The sequence below is a fragment of the Galeopterus variegatus genome, unplaced genomic scaffold, assembly GCF_000696425.1.
Source record: "Galeopterus variegatus unplaced genomic scaffold, G_variegatus-3.0.2 Scaffold2102, whole genome shotgun sequence".
NCBI lineage: Eukaryota > Metazoa > Chordata > Mammalia > Dermoptera > Cynocephalidae > Galeopterus > Galeopterus variegatus.
In genome coordinates this window covers 169,192-186,789 of record NW_007728213.1, presented here as the reverse complement: position 1 = coordinate 186,789, position 17,598 = coordinate 169,192, and the positions used below count along the sequence as shown (strand labels likewise).

General features: G+C 38.3%; 1 protein-coding gene across 1 annotated transcript in view; it reads left to right on the top strand.

Annotated features, from left to right (window-relative positions):
- Positions 1-17,326, top strand: part of ZDHHC13 (zinc finger, DHHC-type containing 13) — a 37,046-nt gene extending 19,720 nt beyond the window's left edge. Inside the window, exons 10-16 of the mRNA XM_008580456.1 lie at positions 3,449-3,573; positions 4,574-4,636; positions 5,318-5,411; positions 7,382-7,465; positions 11,362-11,519; positions 13,986-14,083; positions 16,728-17,326. Coding sequence (XP_008578678.1) covers positions 3,449-3,573; positions 4,574-4,636; positions 5,318-5,411; positions 7,382-7,465; positions 11,362-11,519; positions 13,986-14,083; positions 16,728-16,866 — 761 coding nt within the window. The 3' untranslated portion in view covers positions 16,867-17,326. The remainder of the gene's footprint in view (positions 1-3,448; positions 3,574-4,573; positions 4,637-5,317; positions 5,412-7,381; positions 7,466-11,361; positions 11,520-13,985; positions 14,084-16,727) is intronic.
- Positions 17,327-17,598: the final 272 nt, after the last annotated feature.

Sequence of the window (17,598 nt, the reverse complement as noted above, 5' to 3'; positions counted from 1 at the left end):
GAACCCTCGGGCGGGAGCGCCGCCACGCTTCCCAAGCGGCGCACTATCCAGTGCGCCACCGGGCCGGCCCTAAAATTGTATTTTTTGATGAATTTTAAAAATTTGAGCAACTTACATTATTTCAAATTTTGCACAAAAGGTTTTGTATTGAACTATTTCCAGTTTACAGAATCAAAATTAACAAAAATTTAACTCCATTATAGTTTCAAAATCTCAGCTGCAGAAATTAATATTCAGTTGAGGTTAACTAGAAACTGCTCACTGTTTGTGAAGTTGCTGTTACGTCGGAAGAACTAATTTCCATAGCTGGACAGAATCTTAAGTCATTGGAACTGACAAGATGGAATGTTTTACTCACCAGTACAACATAAAGCCTTTTGGTCTAGGCACCCATATGGACCTGCTGCTGGTGAGGGCATGTGAGTCAGTAGGTGGCATACTTACCCATCAGATCATTGTTTTTCTAGCTGAGTGTTAAATGCTGGTGAAACTGCTCTGTGGATGGACTGAGGTGCTGGAAAGACCCATCCTAAGTATTTAGGCTAGTCATGTCTCAGGTTGCCAAGTCCAAATTGAGTGGGGGCTTCTGCTCTCACAGGTACTGACTGGTCTGTTATGAGAAGAGGGTCTGTCTGGGGCACTGTGGAAAGAATATGGTCTTTGGAATCAGAATGATTTTGAGTTTTAGCTCTTTTTCTTGCTAGTTATGTACATTTGGACAAGTTATTTAATTTCACTGAGTCTCAGTTTTTCTGTAAATTGTGGATAACAGCTCATGGGGTGGCTGCAAGGATTGTGCTACGTGTGATGTCTGTAAAGTGCTGACCACAGTCCCCATTGCATAATGGTATTCTATAAATAATGCCTAATATTTTATTATAACTACTGATAAAATTTGTGTGGAAGGCTGTATGTTGAAGCTGATTTTAAGGGCAACTCTAGGTTGGCTCCTCAGACAATCAGTTTCTTTTGGTGCCTCTAATATGGTGAGCAGGCCATGTACTTGGCTTTTATTAGGGAGGAGGATTGAGTGAAAGAGAATAGGACCTTCCTGATGAGTTTGGAAGTAAGAGTGAGACTCAGGTAAGAAATGGTGAACCTCTGAATGTTACATTTGTGATGCTGACTATGACTAACTGGGTTAAGTTTAAGAGGGATAAACACAGGTAAAGTCCTGTGCTTGTTTTCAGAGAATCAGCTGTGTAAGTGCATGTTATAGTGGTATATGACATAGCTTCAGGTCAAATGAAAAAGAACCAGGAGCTTTGACTAAGTGCCCAGTATGGCTAGTGATGCAGCTGTCAAGGAAGCCAGTGTATTCACAAATAGTATTACAAGGATTTGAGTGTCGAAGGAAAGGATAACAGCAACCTCACTGTTCTGTGCACTGGTCAGTACACACCTGAAGTGTTGGCTCTGTTTTGAATTCTGTTCTTTTAAAAGAGATAAAGATGAATAGGAGCACAAATGGAGGAATATGACCAGGAAAGTGTTATAATAAGGAACAATGTTGATGTTTATCCTGGAGGTATGATCACTACCTTACAAGTTCAAGTGTTTGGAAGTCTATTGTTTGGAAGCCAATGCACTATATAGAATGGTCATTAATTGAGCAAATGAAGGAATAGGCTTACGTAGAATTGACCTAAGGGACAGCTATAGTGTAGATCTAAAGGATCTAACAAATGAAAGCCAGTTGGTCAAAGTTATAGAAGGGCAAATTTTAGCTTGTATTGAGAGACTTTTTAACTGCCAAGAGGGTTACCAGCTTACTGGGGAGGCTGATGTGTCTATAAATAACTGTAGTCTAAAGTCTAAGTGCCATAGAAAAAGTAATCTTAGGTTCGAGGAAGGGAGAGAATACTTCTCTAAGTAATCAGAAAAGACTTACAAGGGGAGGGAGAATCTAAGTTAGGTCTTGAAGGGAATTAGGACTTGGACATCCTCACAGTATGGTTAGAAGTAAGTGAGAGGAAGTGGAAAGCATCTGGATCAGTGAACCAGAAGCTAGGGCACGGAAGCAAGCAGTGTGTTTGAATTTCATGTGAGGGGATAGGGAGCATTTTACTTTACTTGGAGAGAGGGAAGCCTATGATTTTCCTGGGATTTGTTTTATAAGATTCAGAATAGGAGGATCGTCATATAATTAACAGAATGTATTTTTGAGAATGTATCGTGTGTTAATCAGGATTTTATGGAAAAAATAGGATGTAATTCTTTAACAAAAGGTCTTACCCTATGTACCCTTTAAAGTGTTCTTAATTCATTCTAAGTAAACTTTTTTTGTTAAAATTCAATTTCACACAACTTTTTTGGCCCCTGTCTCTTTCTTAAAGCTGGGCTCACCTGCAGAATAACTATGATAAACTAAGCTAACATGATTTATTCCTGCCTATTTGAACCAGGTGTGGTCGTGCTGGTCTTTGTGGGTTAGATCAGTGCTTCTCAAACATTAATAAGTTTGAAGCCCCTGAAGATCTTATTAAAATCCAGAGTCTGTTTCTGTAGGTCGGGGGGTGAGGATGGGAGGGCCTGAAGTTCTACTTTTCTAATAAGCTCCCAGGTGGAGCTGTTGCTACAAGTCCGTGGACCACACTTTGAATAGCAAGGATTTAGAGTCTTATTTAGCCACCTTTTCTACTCTGAAGTTGGGTCAAGATAGCTTAGCAACACCTTGGAACATATGTACAGTTACTGTGTTAATAATTAGTTAAATTGGGCAAGGACAGTTGGTTTACTACTGGTTTATTGATTTATTACTGCACATTCGTCTTTCCCTAGAACAAAGTTTTACTTTTTATACCAAGAATTTGTACCACTTTAAAAAATTTCAAAGTGGGTAATGTTTATCCTTGAAACACTTTTCAACTTCGTTTATTCATAATATCTGCCTTTTTCAAATAGTATGTGATTTGTAGTCATTTTGCAAGAAGAGCAGTGTTTTGTTTCTAAATTAACTCAGCCTAATGCAGTGATAAGGATTAGTTACTAAACTTTCCAGTAAGAAATGTTTGTAAGCATTTATCTAACATATAGGGAAATATTTTTAAGAGGTTTGTTTCTTTTAATGATTTTGTTAAAATGATCAGAGAATATTTTTCTAAATTCTCACAGGAGAGCCACAATTATACCATTAGAGATTAATTTGAGTCTTGAATGTTTTTTAGTCTTCAGGATGTTTCTTATAAATTGTGACTATTCCTATCAATATTTAATATGAGTTTCAACTAATGAGGAAGTATTAATTATTAGCTAATTAGTAGCAAATTCTGCAGGATTAGAACATAGGATGGGACGAGGTTTGGAGGTGGGGATGTGTGTACATAAGGGAAGGCAGAGATAGAAATGCAGAGAGAGAGATTCTTAGGCACCAATGATGAAATTTGCTTACTTCATAATTATGTTCTTTTTAATGGAAGTTTGCTATATTCTTTAACTTGGCTTCAACATTTGGCAGGCAGCCCTTTTTATTTTGCTTTTATTTTCAGCATAATAGCCTTTCTCTACTTTTTCTACAAGACTTGGGCAACTGATCCAGGCTTCACAAAGGCTTCTGAAGAAGAAAGGAAAGTGGTGAGCTTTCTTTGTTACTGATATATACATACATACATACATACATATATATATGTGAAGAAGAAAGGAAAGTGGTGAGCTTTCTTTGTTACTGATATATACATACATACATACATACATATATATATGTATGTATGTATGTATATATATATTTATTTTTTAATAGGAAGGTATGTAAACTTCAGAAAGTCACAGCTATATTGGCCTTTGTCATGGCTGCATCTCTAGTGCCTAGTAGATGTAGGAATCAGCAAAAGTGAGATTTCTCCACTGTTATACTTTTTTCATTTATGTATAGTAAAGTTTTAAAAAATATTGTATTTTCTACTAAAGTAATATCCCACCAAGTTTTTTTCAGGTATAATTTCTGTTAGCAGATATGATCTGCTACTTTGTTATAATACCATTTAGATAATGGTCATTTAGTTTAAATTCCCAAACTTAATACATGAAGGTAACTAGGCAGGGGCCAGGGGAACCGACTCCCTACTGATTGAGGAGATGCCCCTTTTTTCCCTCAAATGCGAATCTGTCAGATGACATGGCTTTGTGTTCTACTGCTTGTTAAGTTTTAGAAGTTCGGGAGAGTTGTCTTCTTTGTTACCGAAAGCCAGTGTTCCTGAAAGACTTGGCCCTTGGTGCTTGTAGCCATCAGTTTTGGTGTATACAGGTGGTTTTTGTTTCTTTTTTAATGGATGTATCTATGTGTGTATTTGCTTTTCTTTAATTGGTTATAACTGGGAGATGATTGCAATTCACAGAGAGAAGGTGGTAGTTGGGTGGTATGATTTTTATGCATTCTAATTTGTTGGCTATTGGTTGAAATTGCAGCCTTGAAAATTCACATTATTTCAAGCACAGAATGATTTGGTGGCAAGTATTCCAAATTGCTTTTCTAGCTACTTCAGTTTGGAGTGAGAGCTGTGAGAATGGTACATAACCATGCATAATACATTCTCCAGTAAAATGCAGTTGTAAGGTCAAACTTCATGTCTTTCAGAATATTATCACCCTTGCAGAAACTGGCTGTCTGGACTTCAGAACATTTTGTACATCATGTCTTGTGAGTCTTCTCTGTATAATTTTTTCTTCTGTAGTAAAAGGAAATGCTTGGTAACGTTGCTCATGTAAGATTTGTCAAATCTGCATGGTATGTTTATGCACCTTTGTTTTTACCTGATTCTAATTTTATATTATTGTCAGAACAATTTACCACCTTGAACATATGGAAGAATGATGTTTATAATCTCTTGAAGTTACCTGTGGTAAAATCTCTTTGTGAATTATCCATAGTGTATTTTGCTTGATTTTCCTGTCATGAAGCATATATTAGAAATAACTTGAAGTCTGAGGCATATAATGACCCTAGAAAACCACTTAGTGAAACCTGTCATTTTGCAACTGAGGAGCCATGGGAGAAAGTGGATTTCCCCAAATCATTGGCAGGGCCAGAAATGGAACTCAGGTTTCCCTTTTCTTAGCCCAGTGCTCTTTCTGCTAAGTGGAACTGCCTCATTTCACCTTGGCCAGTGTGAGTAGGCTCTGGAATGGGGTCTAAACAAGGTAGACATTTGGAAGTAAATATTAATAAAGCATTCCAGAGCCTCCGTGTGAATTGATAGTGAGTTAATTTAGGATTATTTGTGCCAATGTCTTTATGACCTAGGATTAAATTTTGCTTATGATTTGTTACCACTTTGAGACACTGGTTTTTGCTTATAGACTCTCTTAATTGCCCACTTAGATAAGGAAGCCATTAAGGTCACTCCATTGCCATGTGTGCAACTCCTGTGTAGCTCGATATGATCAACACTGCCTGTGGACTGGACGGTGCATAGGTGAGAGATTTAATTTTTCAGTTACCATTATGAAGTTAAGCATATGTTTAGTTATGTGTGTGACTCAGAAAAAGTGGAAGCATATCCAGGGGCTCCATTTTGTGGCTCTTATCTGAGAATCATCTCTATGGTATAAGACTTTCGGAAAACTGATTATTGAGGTTGATAATGACAGTTATTGTCATTTGTATAATATTTTGAGTTTATAAAACACTTTCACATATGCTATCCAATTTGATCGTCAGAGCACATCTGTGAGGTTCGTATTATTATCTCCATTTTAGAGCTGAAAAACTATAAAAGGTGAAATTATTTGCTTGAGGTCATTTTAATAGTAAGTATCAGTCTTCCACTCCAACCATGCTCTTTCTATGTGTTGTGGCTTCTCTGTCTTATTTAACTTCTCCATTTGCCTTCTTCGAGGCTCAGGTAGGTGCTAGAATCAGAGATGACAGAGATTTAACGATTGCCTTCTACCCAGGGAATATTCCTTTTTGTGATCTGCAGCCCTGGGTGTCCTCTGAGCCATCACAATAAAAGTCAGGATTTTAATATGAGGACCTTTAGAGGAGCTATGATTGTGGGTCTTCAGGAAAGGATATGCCTTTATGATCTTGATGAATAGGCAGCTTTCTCAGCACAGTCAGTTTTCCCTGATGCCATGTTCTCTCCTATTTCTGGAGAACAGGGAGCTAGATGATTCTTGGGGTCCCAAGCTTTATGGATCCCCTTCCACCATAAAGTTTAGGTGATTGGCATTATGCCAGGCAGCATTGAATGGTGGTAGAAAAACAATAGCAGTGAGCCCATACATTTTTATCACACTGTATTTAACATAGTGTTTTCGCAGACATCATCCTGTTTCATTGCCACAGGTCTGTGAAGTAGAAGAGGTATTATGAAGTTAAACAACTTAACTTACAGAGATACAACTAGTAATCTGTAAACCTATGTCTCCCAATTCCAGTGGGTATTGCTCCTTCTGCTGGGCTTTGCTGCTCCAGGAGAAGGTGGGACCATGATGAGGGAGACCTGAGGATTTGTGTCATTAGCATTGAAACGTTCCCATCTCTAGCATCAAGAAGACAGCACATGCAGGAGATGGGCCTGTCTACGTGGGTATTGCTCCTTCTGCTGGGCTTTGCTGCTCCAGGAGAAGGTGGGACCATGATGAGGGGGACCTGAGGATTTGTGTCATTAGCATTGAAACGTTCCCATCTCTAGCATCAAGAAGACAGCACATGCGGGAGATGGGCCTGTCTACTGGCATGCTCACCTTTTCTTCCTTTTCTTTATAAATTTCACAGGCTGCAGGTTGCCCCTCTTTGCTCTGTCCAGTCTCCTGCAATATGTCTATTTACTGCTATTCCTCTAGTTCATTTGCTCTATTCCCCCTGATCAAGTCCATCCTTGATGTTCAGAGGTTGTACATTTATAAACATGTTACTTGGAAGGAAGAAAGAGACAGGGAGGGATTTGCCCCAAATCCTGCCTGTTCCCTTCCCTCTTCTAGCTCTAGCCAGCTTAGAGCTGTGTTTGCTTAGTTAACTTTGTTTTTTTTAAAAAAAGCATCACCCTTTAAGTAAGTAATGAGTAAATATTTTTTAGTTTAGTTAACATGGACAATTGAATGTGACATATCAGAACTGTTCGCTTGGGCCAAGCCTGTGGCGCACTCAGGAGAGTGCGGCGCTGGGAGCGCAGCAGCGCTCCCGCTGCGGGTTCGGATCCTATATAGGGATGACCGGTGCGCTCACAATGCTCACTGGCTGAGTGTGGGGCAGCCGGTCTCAAAAAGGACAAAAAAAAAAAAAAAACTGTTCACTTTTGGTATTTAAAAGCAAAGCCACAGCCTTACTTCTGTTTTACTTTGGTGAAGGCTTTTGACAGGAAAGTGGTTAATGAGGTCTTATCTGGAAAATCATTATAAGAAAATAAAGCATTAAGTATTTTTTTTCTTTTTGATTTAGGTTTTGGCAACCATCACTATTTCATATTCTTCTTGTTTTTCCTTTCCGTGGTATGTAACTGGATTATATACGGATCCTTTGTCTGTAAGTATAAATCTTTCTTACAACAAGCTTGTACACTTGTACCTACTTCTACTTTTCCTTGTAAACCCTTGTATATCACGTTCTGGCCTGGTGACTATAAACCATACCCCTAATAAAAAACAAAGCAGATGCCTCTAAGAGTCTCTCAGCATTGGGAAGCTGCAAAAAATGCTAAAAGAGGTTAGTTCTCAGTACTTTGGAAGAGAATCTTGATAAATTTGGGAAGTGGTCAAAAATAGAAATTCATTTAAGGCAAGTGCAGCTTTATCCCCCAGTGAGGAGGAAAAGTCAGCTGTTCAAGTACAAAGCAGAAAGTGGTAAATAAAACAGAAAAAGAAAAAGGTCAGTGGTGGAGAGGCTGGGGGATGGTGGTCACAGTAGTTAAGGAACAAAGTTCTGAAAGCATATGCCATTTGATAAATATCAAGTTGAAACTGTGAACTGATGGGAAAAGTGTAAGAATTGAAAAGTTGGAAATAACATGGAAGAAAATATTAGATCATTTACTCTGTGGCACTGAGAAAGGAAAATAACTTTCTGTAGCAGTTTAAAAGAGTGTCAAGAGTTCTCATGTAGGGAATGACAGCCATCTGTTCCAGGGTGATTGGCTAAGAAGGACAGGGTTTAAACTAAAGCAAGGTTAGCTCTTAAGAATTGTGTGGCTATGCTGTTCAGACGTTGGAACAGATTACCTGACTGGAAAAACTATAGCGCTTGTAGTTTATTTATGTGTTTGAACTTTATTTATTTTGAAGACTTTGGGAGAATTTGGCTCTAGATGCAGAGGTTCCACTCGTAGTCTTTTTCCATCTACCCTCCTGTTATATTCATGCTCAAGTCTTAGATTTTACCAACAGTGTTAATTTGTTGCTTCAGATGAAATCTGAAGTGGTTCGGGAAGACATTAGGGAAGTTTTTTTCCTATATTTTTTTCTTTTTCCCTTAGCATCCCAAGCCCCAGCACATGCTTGTGTGCTCTCTCTCTGTCTGTCCCTCTGTCCCTCTTTCTCTCCCTCTTTCTGGCTCTTTTTAGTTTAAATTTTATTTTTATTTAGTTTTTGAAAGGTAATTCCTTGTCCCCCAGCCTCCCATTTTCGTAGAAACATCCAGCATGACAAATTTTGCTTTTTGAGTGTTTTATTTTTAGAGTTTGTTAATTATTATCTATGTGAAATGGGTTATTTTTTGCCATGCCATGGCAAGGGCTTCAGTTACCTTGTGAGACCCTTTCCCATCTGATACCTTGGGTGTCTCTGATCACCAGGGAATGCTTTTGTAGCTAAATGTAACCGTCATCATCTCAAATAGGTGTAATAGTCAGAAGGTAGTGATTCCTGGGCTTAGTTTTTGTCAAAGGTGACCAGTAACCCTGAGCATTGGAATTTTAAAATCTCTTAGATTATGTCTTGTGACATAAGAAATAAAAGACTTTTTTGACAGCGCTTCTTTCTGTTGAGGGTTGCCCTTTTAAGGCCTGACAATACAGCATATTCCTGGAAAACTTTTCTTTGTTAGCCCCTGGACTAACTTGACTCTTGGACTTGGTCCTAGGGCAGAGGAGCCAGATTTTACACCACTTGTCTCTCCTCACTAAAAATAGTCACCTTTGTTTGGTGTCTGTATCCAGCATAAGACTGTATTGATAAGGACAGAAGCGATTTTCCATCACATTCAGTCTGTACAAGTTATTTTTTTGTTACACACATCGATTCTTCCCTCTTCTTTGTCTTTTTTCTTTGGGTTTGAACCAATTTTTGTATTATGTTTTTGTTCCTTAGGAACAGTTCCACCTTACATTCACTTACAATTGTGTAGACTAGCCAAGTATATTTTGTTCTTTTTATTCCATATATATTCTAACAATATTTCTTTACACTGCACAAGCACATCATGTCATTTATAATTTCACATACAGGAAAATGAAATTTTGCTCTTATGTTTTTGTTCCTTAGGAACAGTTCCACCTTACATTCACTTACAATTGTGTAGACTAGCCGAGTATATTTTGTTCTTTTTATTCCATATATATTCCAACAATATTTCTTTACACTGCACAAGCACATCATGTCATTTATCATTTCACATACAGGAAAATGAAATTTTGCTCTTTTTCTCTAATGAGAGCTCACTGTATCCCACCTCCTCTCTTTACCACTAGTACTGTTATTACTACAGTCCTGCTGTATACCCCTTTTTCTTGTGTGATCCAGTAGCAGCTATTTCTGCCTCTATACAGTTTCTGTCCATTTCATGTTTGTGAGGTCTGTCTTTAGGCTGGACAGTAATTGACTCAAAGTGTCAGCATTCTATAAGTCACAGGGAAAAAGATTTTAGATCAATATCAGGACAAACTTTGTAACTGTGAGAGCCATCTAAAGATGAAAATGATTTGACTTTAGACAATATGAATTCCTGATAATTAGCCATTGGCCACCTAATAAGGATGTATTAGCACATATTAAAGTGTTATATTGCATAAGATAATGTGCATGGCCACTTGCAGCTGTATCTTTGATATTAAATCTGAAATCAGTACTCTGAAAACTTCAGTGTGAGATTATGCTCTGTTATCAAAAAAATTCCCAGAAGGGAGCAGTAGAAATCTATAAGCTGAAAGAAAGTAGATATTCTTTCTCACTCAACAGCTGTTTTTTCCACTTGCTGTTAGAAATTTTGTTCTTTTTTGTGATGTCACGTGCATGGGAAGCATCTTTCTTTGTGGTTCTAATGAGAAGCTCTAAAGAGGGTGTAATTTGCCTTAACTTGTTACCTGATTGTTACTCTATGATGATTACTCTTAGAATGCTTCAGACATATATTCATGAAAGATGGTTGGAAATCAAATGAAACTCAAAAAGAAAAAAATACATATATTTTTAGGACTAAAATGGACAGTCGATAGTAAAGTCATGGACTCATTTTCTTCCTGTTCTAGGAGCTCTTCAGTGCTGCTTTGGGAAAAATGTCTAAAACTGTCATGTCAAATGGTCAGAGGCATTTATGAAACAAGGTGCAAATCTGCAGGCTTCTCATTTCAAAAATAATTCATCCTTTATGCATGGTCATGGTGCCTGTAAATGTCATTAGATTTACATAACCTTGAAGATCTTTTGCCTTGTTTCTGCTGCTTTCTACCTGTATTTCTCCATACTGCTACTCTGAGCTGCATAGGTTAGGGGGTCAGTATCATAAAGGCCATAATGAAGTCCTCTCTTTTAATTGACATATAGAGATTATGGGGGAGAGACTGAGCTGAGACCACTGAATCTTGCTCTATGTTCTTTTCCTGGGGATATCTGGCCTTTCTTCCTCTGCAGGATTAGTTATGTTACCAATGCAGAAATACACCCAAACTTGGCTCCCTGCATGCTGTTAGGTTGTATTCATATGGCTTCTAGGGGTTTATAGGGTATCTTGTGCCCACAGCAATGGCCTGTTCATCTGAACCTCTAATAAGAGTTTATTTTCAGTCCTGTAATAGACTCATAACTTGCTGTAACACGAATAAGAGAATTTTCTAGGACAGATGTTTTATTAAATATTATCATTCTCAGTTGGCAAGTCCTTGGACAGTTAATGTCTGGCCAGTGCATTTTATGTGGGTTTTGCTGATGTTAGTAAAGGTTTTATGAACCTTTTTCGCTTTTATTCCTTTACCGTCAGCTACTGATGTCATGTTATCATAGCCTTAATTGACATTGAGGTAACATTTTCTCATCTTTGGTAGTTGAGCTGGCATTTGGAAGATAAAATCTTAAAGTTGAATTCTGATTTGTGCCATTATGTCTTGCTTTCTCTTATTCCTAAATAGAACTGCAGTGATTTAATCTTCTTGGAGAATGATCACTAGTGTGTTTCCTTTTTTAATAATGGGTTCTTTTTTTGTGAATTCACAGATTGGTCAAATCATTGTGCCACAACATTCAAAGAAGATGGACTATGGACCTACCTCAATCAGATTGTAGCCTGTTCTCCTTGGGTTTTATATATCTTCATGCTAGCAATTTTCCATTTCTCATGGTCAACATTTTTATTATTTAATCAACTCTTTCAGGTATTTATTGCTTTTCTTATAATGTCTTTGGGTAAAATTTCCAATAACCTCTAATGAGGTAGAAAGATTTGAATTTAAAACCAGAAGACATGGACTCTAGTCCTACCTCTGTCACTTACTCTGTCAGTTTAGACCACTCTTTTATTTGACCACTCTTGAATTTAGTTTTCTTGTCTATAAAGTAAGGATGATATTACTATTCTCACAGGATGGTTTAAAGGTTAGAACAATACATTGTTAGAGCTAGACCTAGGAGTTATTTAATCTGACCTCTTTATTTTACAGATAGATGTGCAGAGAGAGGACTTGAATTGCTCAAGGTCACCCACTAAGGGGCAAAATCAGGACTGGAAACTTAGATATTCTGACAATCCCATTCAAGGGCTTTTTCCATCATACAGTTAAATTACATGTTGTGTGAAAGCATGGTATAAACTGTAAAGCACCATGCAAATGTGAGATGATTATTTTCCCTCAATTTTTCCAGCCTAGTTTGTTACCTTTATCACAATGCAGTGCTTAAATTAAGGATGGGAGTCGGGAAGAAATGAAAGGTACATCACTAATCAATAGACATGGTAATTACACTTTCAGAGAAGGTCATGGCCATCAGAAAGTTTGAGCTCCAGGGCAGTAGTCACAACCTTCAGCTTTCTACAAAGCTTCTGTCCCCTCCATGCTGCAGTTCTTCCCCTATGAGCCTAACCTAATTCTCACTGTTGCCATGGCCTGCCCACATGGAATGGGCAGCAGAGATGAGTCTGAGCCAATTACTGCGAGACCTCAGATAATTAGAGCATTACTCAACAAAAGCAAAATGAATTCTACTTTTACAGGAAAGTAACCAATTCCAAAATAGAAGTGATGATAATAATAAAGAAGTAAAGAATGAAAAAAAAAATGCTCAGGAAAGAATTAATACTGACTAAACTGAGGTTTATTCTGAACATTCATCTTAATCTCATGTCTCTGACATCAACAGACTCAGGCAGTAAGAATGGGTATTAGTATCAGTGATTATTAATATTAATTACTATCATTTATAACACTTAATATTTATGTATGCTTTACATTTTCCAAAGCATTTTCCCCATCTGTTTCCTCAAGCATTTGAAGTGTAGACCGTGCCAAAGTAGTGTCTTTATTTTGTGGATGAGAAAAATAAACCTAAGAGATGTTGATGCCTTGCTTATTATGGCCATAGTCCTAGTAAGAGGTGGAGTTAAAAGCAGAACCTAAGATTTGAGACATCAGTTCTAATTCTTTCTTTTTGTGGACCCTTAGAACAAGTACAATTATATGTGACTGTAATATTCTTAAGTTTTAAAAGAAATTTAATATATTTGTCTATGCTGTACTTTAGAAAGTGTCTATACTATACCTTAGAAGGCAGAAAAATGGACTCAAAGTTTCAGATAGTTTTCAAAAACAAGAATTCAAAGCAGAGTTGTTTCTTAATAGATAAAATAATCTAGTTCTTTGAAAACTTCATTTCCTGAGTTTCTGTTTAGTCATGGCTTTGACTGAGCAAGTCAAACTGACTGTGTAGTCTGTAGGTTAGGAGCGTGGGCTTTATTCCTATGTCAGCCAAGGTGTTAGTCCCTGCTCTGCCACTCTAAGCCATGTGGCCTTAGATCTGTTACTTCCCTTCCTAAGCCTCTGCACTAGGTATTTTAGTTGTGTTATTCTAAATCCTTAAAGCAATATGATGAGAATAGTGTGATGAGCTCTGTTGTTTTATAGATAAGAAACTTGTTGTTTAGTTGTTTTGAGGGTTAAATGAAATAACTCTGAAAAGTTATGGTTTTTAATTTTTTGGGAGTTTTTAAGTCACCTTAATTCTTACTTTTCCCCAAATTTATGAATTTAAATTTTCTTTGCTTCAAATTATTAACTTTTTTCTTTGGCCCTTTTCAAAGAGATACTAAGAACACACAAGTTGAGATAATTGTACTGATAATGACCTTATATTGTTTTATTCATCTAAAAGTTGCATGCTGAATTTGTTGAGAATTTAAACATGGCTATAAGCCATGGCTTGAATTAATAAAGCAATTACTTCACAGCTCTAAGTCAATGCACAGTACTTTTTTGAAGGCTAATGAAAATCAGACCATCAAAAAATAGAAAAAAGCTTAGCTATGAGATTTACATCGGAGAGTATGGTATAAGGCTGCTGAATTTTTGCCATCACCATGATCTTCATTTAGAAGGCTAGAGGTGAAAATCAGACCATCAAAAAATAGAAAAAAGCTTAGCTATGAGATTTACATCGGAGAGTATAGTATAAGGCTGCTGAATTTTTGCCATCACCATGATCTTCATTTAGAAGGCTAGAGGTGTTGTCTTTGGGGGATGGCAGTGGGGAGCCATGCTGGGAATTTATAGGGCGTGGCTCAAGAGCCAATGGCCAGTGTTCTCTGATGTATTGCTAATTTTCATGGACGTTCCAACTTTCTTTTTCAGATTGCTTTTCTGGGCCTGACCTCCCATGAGAGAATCAGCCTACTAAAGCAGAGCAGGCATATGAAACAGACCTTGTCCCTCAGGAAGACACCATACAAGTAAGTGAGATCTATTCTGGCCACTGAGTCCTGTGGGTGATCCCTAGCCACTTGTTTCCAAACCTAGTGCCATCACCCATGGCCATGCTGCTGTCCTCCAACTTGCTATCTGGTGGAGTTGAACCCCTTTTTCTTAGAAGCCTCAGTGACAAGCAGTTGGGTCATAAGCCACAAAGTGGTAAGAATTTGGGATTTAGTCTATTGGACTCAGCACAAATAGTAAGTGACTTTGAAGTTTTGCCAGGATGGGGAATCTCTCCAGTCAAGCCACATGGTCACAAGGTTGCATGTTGCTGGCTTGGAGTCAATGTGAGATAATTAAGCACATGGCTGAGAAAGCCAGCCACAAGACTCTCTGTAGAAAGCGTTAGATCGTGTGCTTTGCCAAGATTTTCAACCTAGCTTTCTATCACCAGTAATTCTTTTAGCCTTATGTTTAATGTGCCCACCTATGTCAGGGAGAAGCTAGATTTTTAGGTTTGTGATATGTTCCCTCCTGATCATTGGTTATGTAAAATCTGTCCTCAGTTGAAAATGAAAGTGTTGTAGGAAGGCCGTCATCATATGATAGGAAAGATCAGGCTTTGAAGCTTATCTCCCTGCCACCTATATCAGGGTCTTAGAGGCTGGGAGTGCTGCAGAGGTGACCCAGAGCCCTCCTGGGATTTGAACACTCACTGCATATCTCATGAGCATTCTATTTTAAAGCATACTCTTGGTACAAGATGAAACTGTTAGGCTGTTAGACAAGGAAATCAGAGACTGGAATATGACCACAGTGTGTATTTCGAGAGGAGAGAAATTGACTTAATTGGGAAGAAATGGCTAAAGCAATGGGGGTGGAGAGTAGTGTAAAGCTTGTGATGACTGTTTCAGACTGGCAATGATAATAAAGTCTCTTTATCAGTGGTTTAACCAGAGGAATAAATATTTACTCCGTTAATGTATGGAAGTCTTGTGATAGAGGTGGAATCTTAAGCTGAATCCTGAATGATGTGGGGCAGGGCATGATGGAGATGGGAGGAAGGGCATTCCAAGCCCTGGAGAAGCGTCTGAACAGAGAGACAGAGGTGAGGACCTAGGGCACGTTTGCTGAGTAATGGCAACATAAACTAGAGGAACTAAAGGTACAGCCTTAGAGTTGCTTTGAGTCTAGTTTCCAAAATCCCACCCAAACCAAAGATTTTACTCATTTGGCCTCCCCTAAGTTACTTTCACTCACTAACTAGCTCTTGAGCTACAAATTCCCAGCATGTCTCCTTACTGCCACCCCATCAATTCCATATAGTCAGCCCTCTGCTCAGGAGGCTGCTTTCCGATGGTCTTTTATTGACAGCAGCACAAACATCCTCATGCACAGCATAATCATCTCAACAGCAGCACATCATCCTTGTGCACAGATGTATTTTCATTTGTGTAGGAGAAGGGGTGAGGCACTTAAATGATAGGGCATATGCATGAAAATAAGCATTCCTTATAACCGAAAAAGATAGTAGCACTTCGGGAATTTAACAGAGAAAAAATTATGCTGAAGACAGTTGTAGTCAGAAGGGCTCCAGGGGGAATGTGGACATTGACTGGGCCTTGAGAACGGGTAGGATTTAAAAGGATAAGGGGGTTACCTGAGGTAAAGGTGGGGGAGTGTGGATTCCAGGCCTACACAGTATGACTGTCCGAGAAAGAGAGCCAGAGTAGCTAGAGCAGGAGGTTTATAAAGATAAGTTTGGGGGCTAAAACTTAAGGAGTTCATTGTGTAGGGCTGTGTATACAGAGATGTGGAATTTGGATTTGAGCCTCTGAGCAGAAGAATATCTTTAAATGGTTTTGATTGGGAGGTGAGGGGCTATGAATAAATCAGGGTTTTGGGATGACTAGACAGTCTCCAGTATGTAAGATGAATTGGAAGGTTGAGACAGAACATCATTTAGAAAGCTGCTTAGAAGAATTAGGTAAAAAACCCATCTTGTTGATTACAGTTGTTCTGGCCTATGTGGCCTTTGAGATAATCAAAGTCTGAATTAGGGCAGGTAGGAAAAGAAAGAAAGAAACTTATTAATGTCAGTGATCAGGCCAATGATTACAGTTGTTCTGGCCTATGTGGCCTTTGAGATAATCAAAGTCTGAATTAGGGCAGGTGGGAAAAGAAAGAAAGAAACTTATTAATGTCAGTGATCAGGCCAATGAGTCCAGTGAGTGGGGGGACCCAAAATGAAGTGACGAATGAAGAAAAGCCCAGGTAAGTTGCTGAGCAGAAGCCAGGGAAGCTCAAAATAGGGATTCAGGTCCAGAAATGGAACAGGGCTTCAGTTTTTTTTTTTTAAGATGACCGGTAAAGGGGATCTTAATGCTTGACTTGGTGTTGTCAGCACCACGCTCTCCCAAGTGAGCCAACCAGCCATCCCTATATAGGCATCCGAATCCGTGGCCTTAGTGTTATCATCAGCACACTCTCCCAAGTGAGCTACGGGCCGGCCCTCAGGGCTTCAGTTTTAAGGTTCTGTAAGCCCAGGAACTGTCTGATTTCTCCAGGATCTTCAAAGGATGTACATTATAGATTTTCAGTGAATGTTTGTGGTTTGAATGAATGTCTGTCAAGAGCTATGCAGGAAATGTAGTAAGACATGTTCTCTTCTTTTCTTGGCAGCCTTGGATTCACGCAGAACCTGGCAGATTTCTTTCGGTGTGGCTGCTTTGGCTTGGTGAAGCCCTGTATAGTAGATTGGACGTCACAGTATACCATGGTATTTCACCCAGCCAAAGAGAAAGTTCTTCGCTCAGTATGAAGAGAAGCGAGCCGAAACTCTCACTCTGATTTGTTTTTGTTTATGTTGATACCCTATGGTCTGAAAGTGATGATTTAGAATTCATCTAAGCTCAGAGAAAAACACAAGTGGTTTTTAAAGCCATTTGGTAAAAATAGAAGTTCTCAATAAAGGCATTACGCTTTGTCAGATTTAGAAGGATGGACTGTTTCTGAACAATCTTGGCAGACATCTTTTAAAAACTTTTATATTTTTCACAAGAAAATGCAAAGTTACTTTTGTTTGGAGGTAATGTTCACTAATTGTGGACAAAATGAGGTATTTTCAGGTGCTATATTGGCTGTTTCAAAATAGTGCTGTTCTTTAACTTGTAATTTTTGATAAATTATTTGTCCTTGTTGTGTCTATAAATATGTAAAAAAGTATTTAAATAGATATACCTGTTTTGCTTTCACATTTAATAAAAAAAGGTTTTTTTGTATTGAAATTTCATTTCTGATATTTAACATTTCATTGAGTGAGTCAAAAGGTTTTTAAGCAGAATGAGTATGATCAGAGTTGCATTTGAAAACTCTGGTTCCCAACTGAGGGACAGAAGGACTTTTGCAAACTATATCCCCTCTCCCTTTCTTTTTCACCAATCCCTGCCAAGTAAGTATTCTCAAATTGTGGTCCATAGATTATTTACATCACAATCATGGGGTGGGTGGGGTGGGGAATTTTGGGTTCACTTGTTTAAAATTCAGATTCCCT